The sequence below is a fragment of the Chlamydotis macqueenii genome, chromosome 2, assembly GCF_036417535.1.
Source record: "Chlamydotis macqueenii isolate bChlMac1 chromosome 2, bChlMac1.mat, whole genome shotgun sequence".
Classification (NCBI taxonomy): domain Eukaryota; kingdom Metazoa; phylum Chordata; class Aves; order Otidiformes; family Otididae; genus Chlamydotis; species Chlamydotis macqueenii.
The window spans coordinates 74,891,866-74,909,096 of record NC_141557.1 but is presented as its reverse complement, the minus strand read 5'-3'; the positions used below and the strand labels follow the sequence as shown (position 1 = coordinate 74,909,096).

The 17,231-nt window shown below is 39.6% G+C and overlaps 1 protein-coding gene across 2 annotated transcripts; it reads left to right on the top strand.

The window, feature by feature from the left end:
* Positions 1-5,107: 5,107 nt before the first annotated feature.
* On the top strand, positions 5,108-11,213 carry LOC104483058 (ovalbumin). 2 transcript variants are annotated; one of them, XM_010124731.2, is made up of 7 exons: positions 5,108-5,341; positions 5,967-6,017; positions 6,611-6,739; positions 7,405-7,522; positions 8,743-8,885; positions 9,058-9,213; positions 10,818-11,213. In XM_010124731.2, exons 1-7 carry the CDS (start codon positions 5,108-5,110, stop codon positions 11,211-11,213), a joined length of 1,227 nt encoding a protein of 408 aa, XP_010123033.2. The 2 variants fall into 2 exon arrangements, with proteins under 2 accessions (XP_010123033.2, XP_086596433.1); XM_086740307.1 differs by having other exon boundaries at positions 5,126-5,341; positions 5,967-6,025; positions 6,604-6,739.
* Positions 11,214-17,231: the final 6,018 nt, after the last annotated feature.

Here is a 17,231-nt window from a genome sequence, read left to right as displayed (position 1 = left end):
CTAGTGGCAATAAAGCAGAAACAAGGAGCACACCAAAAAAATCTCGATTTCTACATAGGTTTTTGTGATTGGGCAAGAGGCTTTGGCCTGTAAGCTGACCTGGACTTCATATCCTTTTGGATAAAAAGTGCCTTTTATGATCTCAAGTGTGCAAGGCTTACGTACTCAAGAGTCTGTTGTTTTAGGGACAGCTCCACAATGAAATGCCTGGCAGAAGGGCAGCAGAGCCTTTGCTGACCTCTTTCTTGGGACAAGCATTGTCAAACAAAGATATGTGACAGAACTGTTTGCATTGCTTTGCACCGCTGTGCTGGACAGGGCAATCCATTGCCAGTTGTCCCAGGTAGCCTTCCAACTGCAGGAAGGTTTGCTTACTCTCTCTAGACCCCCTATCAAGCAGACTATACAAGACATTTTGTGTGCTGATGGCCTGTTCTGATCAAGATCTTCACTTGTTCATGAGTAGATTCTGTTGCTTGCAACTGGCCTTGCAAGCAATATCAGTTTGAGCATAGAAAACCAAAAGAGGCCTCTAGGAAAGAGTGCAGCATGTCTTTCTCGTCCACTGTCAAAGCACAGATTCTTATCCTCCAAGTCTTTGCTTATTTTGAGTGAGTTTTGAACCACCAACCAATTCCTGGAGAGAAAACATGCCTTTTGTATAACTCATGAAACAAAGCTCTGCAGGTCAAACACACGCAAAACTCTTGTGCAGATCTGGAACCAGGACACTACACAGGAGACAAGTTCACTAGGTATAAAAAACACTTCTGGGATCATTTTTATTCTATATTGGCAGTGTGATAGTATGAAAAAATGACCACTGACAAAACTGTAGCTGCTTCCTGGATATGTTTGTACGTCCTGAAATACAGGCCATTTGTGATGAGCTGGGCCTGTGACAGAGGTCGGGACGTTTATGTAATTCATGTATGATAAATCAGATTAAGGGAAGGGGAATCATAGTTGTTCAGGAAAGAGGATTGACGGACATTTGGAAGGCAGATTTGACTTAGTTAAATGTATTAGCCAAGTCTTTTATGCCAGAATGGAAGACCGGTGTGGTAGAAATATAAGTAAACCCCTGTGAAGACAAAGTGGCCCTGAACAAAATAAAAGGATAAAGAGTGAAAATGGTGGCACAGATCTGAAGTTCACTATGAACAGTGTGAGAAAACAGCTTATTAGGTGTTGACACATCTGCCCATTTTGGCCAGTCCTCGTCAGCCTTTTCATCTTCAGCTTTGAAGGACTCCTGATAACCACTGTTTGCTGGACACGAAGCTTAAAAACAAAGCAAGGTGTCACACGCTCCCTGTGACTCTCAGGGTCCAGGCACACCTTCTGGTATTTTATTATATGCCAGATATTCTTCTGGCCACCTAGCACTGGAAAGCACTTCTGCCTCTCCTGATGTCTGTAGTATCACCTCACCTCCTGAGCTACACACATGAAATGGGAACAGACTCTTACAGTAGATAAAAAAGAGGGTACTTGTTTAAGTGTTCAGTGCCTTAGCTCACTGGCACACCAAACTGCTGGGTAAGAAAAACCCTGTTGTTATTCACCTCTCTTAAGATAGGTTATGGTGAAGTGTTAATAAAAGAATTTATTCATAACATCCAAAAGAGGCAACACACTAAACAATATGGATGTCTTCTCGAGCACCTGGCTGGCTGGTAAACACTTTCTTGCCTCACTGAGAGGCAAAAACCCCCTTCTTTTCCTTGTTATTTCACCCAGATGTTTCAGTGTGGCAGGACTACCTGGTCTACCAGGTAGACCAGGTCTACCTGGTCTATATATACAATATAATTTGTATATTAACAAACAGATACAAAGAGCTAAGTAGGATACCTGTACATAACTCATTACTGGTGTTTGATTGACCAGATGGTAGAGATTTTTGATTAACAACACACCTGGGAGACTCAGTTTCCATTCCCTTTCTCCATCAGCATACTAATACATATTTTATAAGTAGGGATAATGTTTTCTGAGAAGCACTTCTAATATCAGAAAGAGCAGACACACATTTTAGGCTTTCTTAGGGGCTAAAATAGAAGAAACGGGTCTAACTTTAAAAAAAAGTGAGAAGAATTACTCTGTGCTTAAGTATAGGTATGTATCTGTCAGACTATCTGTGGGGAAAACAAAACAAAAAAAACCAAAAACATTTGGCTGATGCCTGTGGAGTAAAGATCTAACAAAAAAAAACCCCACTTCCACTATAATCTTGTCCTGCTTAAGTCCTCAGACGGCCTTGGCAGCAACAACTTGGCAAGGAGAATGTAGATTTCTATGGCACATTTATTTTCACAAAAGGAAGCAGACTGAGGCAAAGAAAACAGCACTGTGTAAACTTTTGACAGCGGTATAGGAGCCTACCTCCTCTCCTTAATGGAGATCACAGTCATCTCCATACATGTTCTAAAGCACTATGTTGTACTGACTTTGGGATTTCCCCCACCCTGACCCTTTTTAAAACCACATAGTCCTTTACAGAGGTCAGAATAGTTTCTATACTGTTTGTCCATTCTATTATTTCAATACAGAACAATAGCTTTTATAAGTTAAATAAATTTTCTATTGTACATTATGATTATCCCACAGACCATGAACACTCCCTCAGCTGGATTTCACAGTTCCTCCATCATCTGACAGGCCATTAAGTTACCCATGGAAGATCTGAGAGATACATTGCAAGTCCATACCACAAACACGGTTGGAATTGAATACTTTTTACTTTAACTGGAGCTATGTTTTTCTATTACTCCCTGAGAAGAAAATAGTTTGCTATAAAACCTTCACAACCCATCAAACATCTTTTAAAAATATCTCAATTTTTCAAAGAAAGTGTGCCTGCTTTTGACTTTCATCTCAATTGGTTTTCTCACGTGCATCCTTCTTTATTTGCCCAGTTTTGTTAGCAGAATAATAGGCCAAGTCCTGTTCTCACTTATCTTCCATCTAGCATGGCTCAGCTTCATTTTGTACATTCAAAAAAGATCAGCTGAAAGAGACTTCTGGTCTCTTACTATAATCATAATAATAAATTGACTAATTATTGACAGATTGACGAGTAACTGCTAATTATGTTTTCCATCACTAAGATTTTCACATTTTGTTTTTTCTTAGCACTCCAGTATCTATTTGCAAATGAGGCTTAAAGGAATATGAGCATTATGTCACAGATTTTTCTCCAGTTCAACAGTCCTGATGTACTGGTGGAAAACACTTTGTTATACAGAATAAAATCCTAATATTTGCTCTCCCTTCAATCAAAAATGGATCTATTGAATTTAAAATCTGACCTAAACCCATTAAATTATTTTTATGGTGTCAAAGGTCAAACCTCTGACGGGCAGCAGCGGGTGGGTCACAATTCAGATGGTATAAATTCCCAAGTGCTCAGCCAGTCTACATACAGCTGGAAAGCTGTATTGCCTTTGGTGCTGAAGCTCAAAAGGTAAGCTTTCCTCTAGCAAAATTTACCTTCTCACTATACTATTTATTGCTTATGCCTAAACTTTAAAAAAGAGCAATTATTGTGTTATATTTGCTGTCTTTAAGGATAGAATATTTACAATATAGTCTCTACAAAAACTTCTCACCTATGTGTATGCGGTCTGCACTACTTTATTCTGTGTAAAATCTGAGTATTTGTTTACAGGACACTTTTAAAAGCTTTTTCTTTGTGCCTAAATTATTATTTTCAGAATAAAGCAGTTTATCCTTTCATTCAGTATCTTTTAAGTTTGATCTTGGCAGTAAAAGGATAAGTTTGCCTCATTGAGCTCCAGTTCAAAAGAGTGCACTGAGAGCAAAACTGTGGCATTCAGTGAATATGCTATGTTTATTTTAGTGTGAAATTTCTCTAACAGTTGCATCCCTGGAAAATACAGCTGCTGAACACTACACAGGATAAAAATGTGTGTGGCTATACAGACTTATATTTACTTATATTTTTTACAATAATCTAGAAAGGTGAATTTGTATATGGAAAGGAAAGTGACATAAAAGTGCGTGTGTGTGAATGAATTTGTAGACTCATGTTCATGGTCACTAAAAACCTTGGTGGGATTCAATACTCCAAAGACAAACTTGAGATCCCAGCATTACGCATCTACATAGGGGGCTGCATTTTGAAAGACAATACACTTTCACAATTTCTATAAATCACAGGAAGGAAACTAGATTCATGCTGACCTCAAATGTTGTGCTTTATATAAGCACAGCGGCTGCACAAGTCTTACACTGTCCAGCACTTTACAGCAGCCTCGGATAGAAACAAATACAAAGCTTTTACTGGTCTATGCCACAAACAAATATTAATTTAATAGTGCTGTATTACGGTAGACATTGCTATTTTATCATGCCTGCATTTCTATTCTGTCTGAATGTCACTAACAAAATTTAATTTCTCAGAAAGGTTATAGCATAGTTTATACAGATATATTTAAGCAAAGCAAGCTACATCTGAAAGCACAATAGAGTCAAATATTAATTTTGTGCATCAGTCCTAGACCTTAGAAAATATATTTTGCCTATCCATTCTTCCATTATTAAAACAAAGGTTAAGATACAAGCCTTTGAAGATCTACTGACAGTAAGTACTGTGCAACAAGTAGATATTTTGCTGCACTTATTTATTTTTAGAAGATACAAACAGTCAGCTAGCCTCTGCTTTTACTTACATCAGTTCAAACCTAGAGCAAGTTTACTAAAATTTGTACTTTAAGTTTCCAGCTTTGCACATATGTCAAAGACAGATCACATTTTCTTGTTTTCGTCAAAGGTACTTCAAAGTACCAAGGAATTCTAGCCTTCACTGAACGAAAATATGTATAGGAAATTGTTGTTTGACTGTTTTGAAAAGCTAAACAGAAATCACATACAGATTTAAGACCTCTGAGAAACTTTACTGCCAAAAAGGCAACTGAATACAAATGCAAAAGAAATAGATTTATGAATAGAGTTTCTAACATGCACAAGAATTGGGCATAGCAATAGGCATGTTACCACAGAATTACTTATATAAGTATATATACTTATTTATATTTAATTGCCTAAAAGCTACTATTAAAGTGCATTGTGCTGTGTTTGTATGATATTCTGTTATTACATTGTAATTGTACTTCTGCTGTTTGCTCTAGACAATACTGGTTTCACAATGGGCTCCATTGGTGCAGCAAGCACGGAATTTTGTTTTGATGTATTCAAGGAACTGAGAGTCCAGCATGTCAATGAGAATGTCTGCTACTCCCCACTGATCATCATTTCGGCTCTGTCCCTGGTCTACCTAGGTGCAAGAGAAAACACCAGGGCTCAGATAGACAAGGTGAGGCTACAGTTAAAGTTTTAAACCTTCCTGCTGCTCAACAGAGCCAAAGCACTTAATTATATGATAATGTCCCTTGCATAGCTTAGAGGATAAAAAATCTGGCTCCAGAGTTATCGAAAGCTGTGGCCAACTCAGACTCCCATTGTGTTAAATATATCAGGCAGAAATCTTGAAACTGGATTTAAATCTTAATTTTATCATTGTTAGCAGTGGGATTCTCAAAGAGAACAACACATTCCAGTGGTCCTTTGTTTAGAGTCAGGAAAGTAGGTAAAGCCTCAAGGGAAATAGCCAAAATATTTCTCCAGTCTGCAAAATGTTCCGCAAGTTTCCTACAGCTCTCACTGCCTTCAGAGTGGTTGGCTTGTTACTTGGAAGAAAGTTAGTACTATTTACAGCTCACACTGGAGCTTATTTCTAGAGGTTAATTAGAAAAAGACATAATCTAAGCAGGCAACATTATGCACAGCTATTCACAGATGGTACAGACGGATTGCACCTTTTGAGTCATCCAACTTCTTATTTAGCCAACAGGTTTACTTCAAACATCATCTGTTCACCTCAGTTGCATAACCATTGTTGTCATACCTGTTATTTCTACTACTGTTATTTTCAATTACAGGTTGTTCACTTCGATAAAATCACAGGATTTGGAGAGAGCATTGAATCTCAGGTACAGAAATAATTTCATCTCCTTCTCTCTGTCACTTTCTCCTGGGAGCAAAACCTAGCAGTTAAAGCAGTCTCCTAGCCATTCCAGCTCCTCTCTGATGAGTAGCTAGTGCTCTGCATCCAGCACATGGGGGAACACTTTGTTCAGAAGAAGAGAGAGAAGGGAGGTAACAGAGGACTCAGAACAAGCAGAAGATGAAAATCAGCACCAAAATATTGGGCAAATAGGGAAAATTATAGATACTTGTACACTTATGCCAGGTAGTTGGATGTTATTGGTTAAATGGGACTGGTTGGGAATGGAGGAAAGCCTACCTGATCTGCTGGAGCTAAATTACTGTAGCGGGTAATTAAGAGTCCCCCTGAGAGAGGTATGATTAAATTACAGTAGAGAAACAGCACAGAATTGCATATATTAGAAAATTACTACCTCAGTGTAATTATAGCAAGGAGACATACAGGACAAACAACAGTTTTGTAAGCAGAAGTATCTGAACTACTTTACTCTTCTCATACAGTATGAAAAACCTACTAAGTACTAAAACTAGAATAACATCATCTATCTTTTTCTTTGTTTTCATGCCAACAATTCAGTGCGGCACATCTGTAAGCGTCCACACTTCACTTAAAGACATGTTCAACCAAATCACCAAACCAAGTGACAATTATTCACTCAGCGTTGCCAGTAGACTTTATGCTGAAGAGAGATACCCAATCCTACCGGTGAGTTGCTCTAAGATCTGATCTGAGTGTATTTCCATGTCAAAGCTGTACCATTCTGTAATGCAAAAGCACTATCAGAGGTCTAGGTTCTGCTAAAGGAATTTTCTTCTGTATGGAAGATAGAATTCATGACTTCTCTCTATCACAGCCCTAACCCTTTACAGTCTCGAGGAAAAAATATCCCTAGCCAAAAAGATGTTTGTGCAATGTACAATCATGATCCAGTCATGTCAAGGTATAATTAATAAAGGTAACTTGTTGGAAAGTTAACTCCAACTGTTTTCTTGACTTGTAAAATAAATCTGAAAAATAACTTCAGGTTCTCAAAAATTTTCCAAGTTTTGTTATGGAAAGGAATATTTAATTTGAAATTAAAGGAAAATACTGTTGCAAAATAAAAAGTTTAAGAGTGGTCAAAATAAAACACACTTCAACTGAAACAAATGCCACATTTGGATCAAACTCAGTTCTGGAAAATATTTAAAATGTAAGCATTGCTTAAAGCAATGAATGTCAAATCTTAAGATGCTTATGAACTAGAATCATGGCTTACTGATTAGCCTTAATAAGCAGAATATTCATATCTGTTAATTTCAGTCTTGCATTTCATATTTGCGAAATGCTTTGACATTCTGATCTGAAAACTGCGTACTCTTTCTGTGCAGGAATATTTACAATGTGTGAAGGAACTGTATAAAGGAGGCTTGGAAAGTATCAGTTTTCAAACGGCTGCAGATCAAGCTAGAGAGGCCATAAATTCCTGGGTTGAAAGTCAGACAAATGGTAAGAGCAATCCCTGTATCGGCATAGGTATTTTCCCTTCTGCCACCATGATTGTACAGCTTAAGTCAGTAGACAAAAAAATCCAAAACCTCTCCCTCTGTTCCTGCTCCTTGATAATAGATTAGTTCCCAGATATGGAACTATCATTTAACATTTTTTTTTTTCCCCTCAGACATATCCCTTTTAGAGAACTCTCTATATCTCCATATTACATGCTTTGGGCCATGTAATACTTCCAGTTCTGTTGAAAGGGACAGTACTAGAGTGTGCTTTGTACACAGTGACAAGTGGTTTGACACTAATGTTGAGAATCTAGATATCCTTTGATCAGTGCACTTTGCCCTCAAGCTTCCCAGAGTTGTTGTGTGCTTGTAAAGTAGGGCATGCAGTCATAAGGTACTTGAGAAATCTCAACTGGTAAAGGGCAATGGAAAACCATAGAGTTAAGGAATGGTAGGGAGGTGTATGAAATGCATAGAAAGAATTATACCATAATTGGGATTTTCACCCTAGTGCATCTCTATGTGGTTTCTCCATTCTTCCAGTCTCTTCCTTCCATGCCTCAAAACATTCCTTTCCCTCATGCTTGAAACACATGGCCTGAACAGCAAACACAGATAAAAGACACCAAATTTTAACTGAAATTAAAATATTCACAATCACACAACCTCTGGTGTGGTGTCACACTTTGCAGGAGACAACCAGGCCATGATTAAGCTACTGGTAGGAAAGGACTCAGGGAGCTTGCTATGTGCATGAGGACTGCAGAATAAGCAAGAATACAGTATAATTACAAAGTAGAGTAAAATTCTGGTTTCCTTTCCTGTTATCTTTTTTATATAGACATCTCCTTTCAACTTTGGTTTGAAGTAAGAAGTATTTATGTTTACTGTTGGAGTTGGAGACCATCTTGGGATAAAAGGTTCCAATGGTTCTTCCCATTGTCACAAAATACACAGATTTACTCATTTTGTAACAAGTAAATCTCTGTCTTACAATCTCATTATAATTCTGTACAAAGAGTGAAACAATAGCTATTGCCAAGAGCAGTGAGCAAGTCAACCTCAAAAGTATAAGATTACAGCTGAAAAACCAAAACAATGTCCCTGACACACATCCTCCCCCTCACAAATTCTATACCTTTCATTTAATGTTGTGATTGTCAAGTAAGACATGTTATACACAGATGTCTTATATACATGTGTTTCTCTTTCTTAAAGGAATGATCAAAAACATCCTTCAACCGAGCTCTGTGGATCCCCAGACTGAAATGGTCCTTGTCAACGCCATTTACTTCAAAGGAATGTGGCAGAAAGCATTTAAGGATGAAGACACCCAGGCAGTGCCTTTCAGAATATCTGAGGTACATGGGGATACATCACCTTAAAAGTGTAATCTCCTAGAATTTATGAAGAGAGCAGACACATTATTATATAGTCTTCCTGGACAAGAGCAATCAGTAGTTTTAACTGTAAGGAGACATTCCTAGACTCTAAAAATAACCTTTGTTAAAAATATATTATTTGGTTTTGCAGCAAGAAAGCAAACCTGTGCAGATGATGTATCAGATTGGTTCATTTAAAGTGGCAGTGATGGCTGCAGAGAAAATGAAGATCCTGGAACTTCCATACGCCAGCGGGGAGCTGAGTATGCTGGTGCTGTTGCCTGATGAAGTCTCTGGCCTGGAGCAGGTACGGCCCTGGCAGCTGGGTTTCAGAAAACCATAAACACAGTGAAATATAGGTGTTGCAAAGCCCTTCATGATAAAGTTACCCTAAAATACTTCACCAGCACAGATCTGAACACTAGCAACGTGGGATTGTTGCACAGAAGCATGCAACTCTCTCAGTGGCGCTGCAATAGTTTGTGCTGAGTATGGATTGCTTAAAGAACTGCTTTAGTGGGTTAAGTATTGGCCACTGCAGAACAGATTCTTCTCAGCTAAGCAGCTGTTACTCCAGCAGCTTGAACTCCAAAGGTCTTATAATCTCTACTCCTGCTCACTGAGGAGCTTCCTGGGAAGTTCATGTTAGATTTCTGAGTTGTAATAATTGTTTAGTTTGGCAGTACTCAACATGCTTCCTTCATATCTTCAAAAATTAAACTATCTAAAAACTGGATATGAGGATACTGGAATGGTTAAAGCCATTTCAGAAAATCAAATGTACATGACATACTATTGTTGATATGAGCAGGATACAGACATGGGATATTGCCATTAGCATGACTGTAGTTAGTCTGACTCGGAAAAGTTATGTAATAAATGACAGTTAATTGAAATACTTGTACACTTACTCAAAGAATCTAAATTATAAAAAATGAAGAGGCATTTGAATACAGCTAAATTTCCACCAGTTATGATTGCAGGTATGCATACTGAAGATTACATACAAATCTGGAAAAAAAAGAAAAAGTAGGTCTATGTAGGAAAACAAGCACTATATATCATGATTAGAAAGTCTGAAAAGGAAGAACTTGGATAAAACACAATCGATGTGCATAAGAAAAAAAACATATTTGGAAAAGATGGTAAGAGAGACTACATTGACATGGTGTTACTATCTTCCAGGGCAAGATCTGCATATTTAGTAAGTTAGCAGAGACATATTTAGTAAGTTAGCAGGGAAAGAAGCATTTCTAGGCATAAAGCAACATTAGTAATGAAAGAAACCATCCAATTATTCTGGATGTTGATCAGTAACAAGGGTACCCACTCCTCTAGTGGTCACCAATGCAACTGGTGACTATGCTATTTTAAATATTCTTTCTTAATTGGCAAATATAACTTTGAACTGAGTGAGCTTGGACTGGTACAGTGTAACTGAAATGGAGGGCTACTTTACAACTTAGCTTTTAATTTTCAAAAAGCCAAATTCTCAGAAAAAATATTAGTTCCTAGTATAGCAACAACTGATAGTTCAGGTATTAGTAACTGGTTAACATTAATACTTGGCTACTTGGAGGTCTTGAATGTAGATAGAGCTTCCAACTCAAAAGCACAGAATAATTTAAGAAGATAAATAGGGAAGAGCTTTACGTGAAATTTGCTGAGTAGGCATCTCATTAAAAAATTAATTTGCAGTGAGACTACTAAAGAAATAGAAAGCAGGACAGACCAGATAAGCAAAATTCGTAGTTTGCTTTCCTCTTCTAGATACCTTAATCTGTATATACCTAGGAAAAATGCCATGCCAAGAGCAGTCAGTTTAAAAGAAAAAAAATACACTGGTACTGTATTGCCACAAAGGAAGTTGTGCTCTCATCCCAGAGACCTCCTTCTCTTGTCTCCTTCCAGCTTGAGAATGCAATCACCGTTGAAAAACTCATGGAGTGGACCAGTTCTAGTCCGATGGAAGAGAGGATAATGAAAGTGTACCTCCCTCGCATGAAGATAGAGGAAAAATACAACCTCACATCTGTCTTAATGGCCTTGGGTATTACTGACCTGTTCAGTTCATCAGCCAATCTCTCAGGTATCTCTGCTGAAGAGAGCCTGAAGATGTCTGAAGCCGTCCATCAGGCATTTGCGGAAATCTCTGAAGCAGGCAGTGAGGTGGTAGGCTCATCAGAAGCTGGGATAGACGCTACAAGTGTCTCTGAAGAGTTTAGGGCTGACCACCCTTTCCTCTTCTTGATCAAGCACAATGCAACAAACAGCATCCTCTTCTTTGGCAGATGCTTTTCCCCTTAAAGACAAGAAAGCTGAAAGAGTTTCTATCCTCTCACAGCAAGACCCAAAGCACTGCAGTATCAGGGGTAAAAAGAAAGGCATACTCTCTCTTTCATCCATATTTTTTTAATCCAGAAGGCTTTCTTTAAAAAAAAGAAAGTTAAATCAGACAAATTATTCCATGAAAACAGGGACCCTTTGCCTTCCCTTTCTGCTTAGAATAATATTATTTACTAATGGATGAAGGGTTAAGGGAATAAAAATCAGACCCAAAGAAAGCATGGGCATGAACAGAGATGTTCCTGGTGCAAGTTAACAATAATAGTGCTGAATCATCACACTGAAAAATCACAATCCCATTTATCAGCAGAAGTTTTATGGAAAAAAAAATTGCAGCCTTCCAATTAAGCCAAGTTTCTCTATGGCCAAGCTTTGTGGTGACTCCTTTGGAATGAGTCACTTGAAAGCTCCCAGGTTAAATTCTAAACTGTCACAAACCACCTGTACTCTGACAAGGCAATTGCATTTTCTTTGTGCTCCTGATACTGCAAGGCTCTTCCTCACTTTCTAAAGATGCATTTTAGAAATCTTATAATTCATATTTCTCCTTAAACCTTTTTGGCTCGATCATCATGACCAAATATGGCACGTTACCATTCAAATAGTTTTCCATGTATTGGTATGTAATGGGTCTTGTGGATGTACTCTTTTGCTCCTTTAATCATAATAAAAACATGTTTAAGCAAATGCATTTCATTTGGAGTATTTCAAGTGCACCTGAGAAGGGGTAAGCCTGGTTATATATACAAATGAGGGGACAGGAGGCGGGAGAGCAGCCCCATGGAAAGAGATTGGGTTGATGACAAGTTGAACATGCACCAACAGTCTCCCCTGCCAGCCAAAGGTGTCAACTGTGTCCCGGGGTGCATCAAGCACAGCATAGCTAGCTGGTCGAGGGTGGTGATAGTCCCACTCTACAATGCACTGGTGCAGCCTCACCTCTAGTACTGTGCGCAGTTTTGGGCGCCAAAATAACGACATCAAACTGTGAGAGTGTGTCCAGAGGAGGGCGACCAAGGTGGTGAAAGGCCTCAAGGGCAAGACTTATGAGGAGTGGCTGAGGTCACTTGGTTTGTTCAGCTTGGAGAAGAGAAAGCTGAGGGATGACCTCATTGCAGTCTACAACTTCCTCAAGGCGAGCAGTGGAGGGGAAGGTGCTGATCTCTTCTCTCTGGTGACCAGCTATAGGACACAAGGAAATGGAATGAAGCTGCGTCAGGGAAAGATAAGGTTTCACATTAGGAAACATTCTTCACTGAAAGGGTCATCGGTCACTGGAACAGGCTTCCCAGGAACTGGTCATGGCACCAAGCCTGTCAGAGTTCAAGGAGTATCTGTACAATGTTCTTAGTCATATGGTTTAGTTTTAGGTGGTCCTGTGAGGAGCAGGGAGTTGGACTCAATGATCCTTCTGGGTCCCTTCCAACTTGTCCTGGTTTTGGCAGGGATGGAGTTAATTTTCCTCTCAGTAGCTGATGTGTTTTGGATTTCGGATGTAAAGAATGTTGATAAACACACTCATGTTATGAGTTGTTGCTAATGACATCAAGGACACTGTCTGGCTTTCCAGGTCTCGCTAATGTGCAGGTGCAGGAAGCTGGGAGAGATACAGCCAGAAGAATTGACCCAAACTGGGCAAAGAGAGTATTCTATGCCATAAACATCATGTTCAGTATTTAAGTCGGAGTTGCCTGGGGGGGCATCTGGCTTTCTCCGTCTTGCTCCTTTGCTTGCTGCTCAGTTTCATTTCCATGGTCGCTGCTCAGGATGGGCTGTATCGGTCATTGGGACATCAGGTGGTGAGAAATCATGCATTGTTCATTTTGTATATTTTAGTATCCTTATATTTGTTAGTATTGCCTTTTTCCTTTGCTATTCTAGTAAACTGTCTTCATCTCAACCCACGAGTTTCCCTTTCTTCCCAATTCTCTCCCCTATCCTGCTGGCAAGGGGAAGGGCAAGCGAGACACTGTGTGGTGATCAGGGCTAAACCACAACACAACTTGAGATATTGGATGAGTCTTTATTAAGAGTTGGTTCATTGCTTACAGCGAGATGAGGAATGAGTGTCTGTCCTAACTCTGGGCTAAGATACAACGTTGAGAAGAATTTTCTGCCAGGAAGGGAACAGCATGACCTGTAATCCCTCATGCATGCAACTCAAACTAGTCAGATACAGCACTTTCAGCATAAACTCTGATTCATCCACTCTCTCTGAAACAGGAGTTGATAAGCAGCTTGGAAGGCAGCTGTGTACGTGCAGAATCTACATCCCACTGAGACAACATCATTGCCTCAGAGAAAACATGGGAATGGGAAATTGAAAGGAGTTTTCTAGTTATCTTTGTGGTGTATGTATAAAGCTTTATAGGCTCTGATTTTGTCACTGCCATGATAAAAGAAGCGATGTTTATGGCAAGTTACAGTTTCTTTCTGGAATGAATTATTCTTCCCTTTGTCACTGAAACAAGAAAGAAAACAGATCTGTGAGGAATGGCCACAGAGAAGTACTGCAAGAAAGAGAAGGGTTTAGGGGGGTGAAGTGACGGTAAGAAAGCTATGCTCTTTCCTGACTCCAGTACGCACAGCATGGCACAAGTGCTGGGTGGTCAGGGGTGGTATGTTTTCTCAGTTCCATCACACAGTGTTTTGTTTCTTCTACTTGTTTTGGCTACTGCCCTCCACCCTCAGCCCCATCAAGATACTTTGTCAGCACCTAAGGGGCATAACTTGCTGGTAGCAAACACGATCTTGCAAAAGAGGGCTGATAACATGACACCACCTTCACTAGTGTATAAATAGTTCAAATATTTTCCTTCACTTTCCCCTATCTTAGTCAATCACTGGTAGGGAGATAACAAATGGGGAAATTTATTGCAAGAGAGCTAACAAGGTGTTTACTACTGCCCTGGAGTTTCTGTTGATGTGGTTGTGGAAACAGGGCACATAAAATACTCAGGACACTTCATTTTCAGCAGAACTGCACTGTTTCTAGGCCATGGTAGTTCTTATCAATTAAAACATACTTCTGATGCAAAGAAGTACATCTGTTCCTGTACACGGACAGATAGTTTCAGGGCAGCCTCCAGATTTCTGCTGACTTCTGCCAGCACAGCAACAGGCAGTCATATTCTTGACCTCAGCGGTCACTGCCTTAACATTGTCGGACCTATGTTTTCAGAGACTGAAAACCTAGAAACCATTTTGGGTTTCGTAAGAGGCTTTTACTGCTCTGCCATCACACCCTATATATATATTTGTTATTTCAGATGTGCAAAGAGACACAGTTAGTTCAAAGGATTAGCGAGTTGCGCAGATGCAAGACTACACTTGTTCACCTGCCTGCAGTCTTACAGTAGGAAAGTAATTAGCAAAAAGAATTTCCACAGAGATGACAGGATTTGACCCTAAGGCTCTATTGTTTATTCCAGTCCTAATTCTTCAAATATGTAAGAAGGTGAGTAATATTGCTCAGTTGAACAAAGTCAGTTATTTGCAAAAACTGGTCTCCTGAAGTTCACGGAATTAGAGAGTAACTTGGGTTGGAAAGCGCAGCTGAACAGTTGTCTGGTGTTCAAAGCTATGCCAGGTTATTTGGGGCCCTTCCCAGTCACACGTTGCATATCTTTAAGGCTGGAGAATCCACAACCTTCTGGTTAATTTAATTTTAAACATAAATCCAAATGTCACTAATGTAGAAGTAGTGTCAGCCATTCAGTCAGCTTAGCTTTCTCTTACCAAATGAGAGTTGTCCACATGTGAGAATGAGCCTCACCAGTTCCTTCACTTTGATTCTTCCATGGTCAGCCCACAAAGCTCTCACTGTCTCTCCTCACTTTTAACTCCCTTTGCACCCCAAGTCTATAGAATATTTCTGTAAATCCCAAGCTGTGCTTGGATTAGTCACCCTGTGAACAGCAAATTCCTAGTATGGTTAACAATGCTTAGGAGGAAAGATGAGATGATACATACCTTCATGCTACACATTTTTAGTCCTAGTAACATAATTTATACTTTGTCTCCATTTTCCTGTATGTGGATATCAATGTGCTATCATTTGTACCTGGCCTCCCTTTCCTCACTATTATACTCTCCTTGTTATACGTCCCAAGATAAAGACTCCAATACCATATGGTCTAACTGTCTTGTGACATAAGCAAATGCTCACAGTTGCATGCTAATTCTGGGGAAAAAAAAAAAAAAAAGATTCCAAACTAATTTTGAGTTTTTATTTTTTCAACTCATACAGCACTTTCCTACTTTTTACAAATGTTAGCAATAGCAACCCAAAATCCAAAATCAATGCAGGCAAACAATGAACTTCTATTAGTGGCATCTTACAGATGACAGGAACAGGATCCTGGAGGTGAGCAAATCTTTACAGTTCAGCTGTAAGTGCTGTGACTTCTTAGTCACACAAGTAAAATACCAGTGCTGTCTGAGAAGAGGTCAATATGGAATGTGGGAACAGTGACGTATCAGATTAATTCCTAGAAGGAAGGCAGAAATACGGGAATTAAAGGTGAACTAACGGGGTGGAGGAAGAATCATTAAACTTCACAAGGCTGTGTGTAAGAGCAGTTCCTCTTTCCTCTTCCCTCTTTTCTCTCTCATTCTGCCTCATTTCCCTTGAGCACAGTTCTTTGCTGTCCAGTAACTCCTTTTCCCCAAGGTGCTGACCACCCCACCCTTACCATGTCCTCCTTTATCCTCCGTGCCCTTCAGCAATCTCTATCTACTTGAAGCAGTGAGGGAAGAGGGCAGCCCTGTTTCTAATAGGAGAAATGTCAGGGAGAGGAAGGTTTGGGACCAAGAAAGAAAGCGGGAGGAGAGTGTTGCCACTCCTACTGCCTAGAGGGATCAGCTGCCATGCAATAAGGCTGCCTGCTGCTCAACTACAAAGCCCAAGCCACATCTCAGTTGCATCTGCAGGAGGTAGGGTGAGGGCCCATTCCTCCAGCCACAAACAGATTCCAAGTGTTCTGCCTCTCCTTACACATAATCTGCTAACTTTGCTTAGTCTGGTGTTGCTTCTGTACTGCTGAACTCAAATTAGTCTTAGTCTATGGCTTGGTCTGTCTCTGTTCCCAGTCAAGGAATTAGCAACCGCAGAAGCAAGAGATATTAAGAAAGCCTCGGAAGATAAAGCCAAAGCTCTAGAAAATGAAGGGAGATAGACTAAGAAGAAAGAAAAGTCTAAAGTAGCTGAAAGGGACAATCACACTAGTTTTAAACTACACAAAGGGAGTTCTGCTTTTGGCCTTGAAAGAGCTAAAAGAGCCACAGATACCAGTCCAAAAGATAATAGAGCCATGAAGATCTGCATACAGCTGAATCACAGCTAGGAAGGGCAGCTCCAAAGAGTTTGGAAATGCTTTGGCAAAGAAAAGCATATGATCATAAGGATATTTTAAAAGAAGTTCCTAAGCACAATACCCTGCAAGTTCACACTTTTGCAGGACAAAGGGCAGGTAGATGCATCTCTCACAAAATCCTGAGGAACAAGATAAAAACTTTCCATCTCATTTTGTGTGAAAGCGGAAGGTAATATGAGATCATCTTGTTGTACTTGGTGTGTATCACGTCATTAATTTCTACTTGGTTACTGTTATACAAAGTTTGCTAACTTGAACCATGTAAAAGGATGTCAGGTCTCAAGAGACTGAGCTCCTTTGTGCAACAGGCAGAGAACATGAGAGATGGAAAGACAGAAGAATCTTGCAATGGCAAAGACATTGGTAAGACATTTTCAAATTATGCTATTGACACTCCACCTCACCCAAGGTCCCTGTCAGTCTCGGGGGGAAATTCCATTCCAAATCCCCTTTTTGGGGTTATTCTCCTCCAGGGCAAAGGCTTACTGCCTTTGTACATGCATTTAACCAGGTAGTACAGATCAGTCCCAGTGTAGTCTGAAAACCATGAAACTATTTTGGGCCAGTAGGTGCCAAGCAGATCAGTGAATAGCAAAAACATCCA

Coding starts and splice junctions, on each gene's coding strand:
- LOC104483058 (XM_010124731.2), top strand. CDS start 5,108: ATGATATTCTGTTATTACATTGTAATTGTACTTCTGCTGTTTGCTCTA. Junction 5,342..5,966: donor CCAGGGCTCAGATAGACAAG/GTGAGGCTACAG, acceptor TTTCAATTACAG/GTTGTTCACTTCGATAAAAT. Junction 6,740..7,404: donor AGAGATACCCAATCCTACCG/GTGAGTTGCTCT, acceptor CTTTCTGTGCAG/GAATATTTACAATGTGTGAA.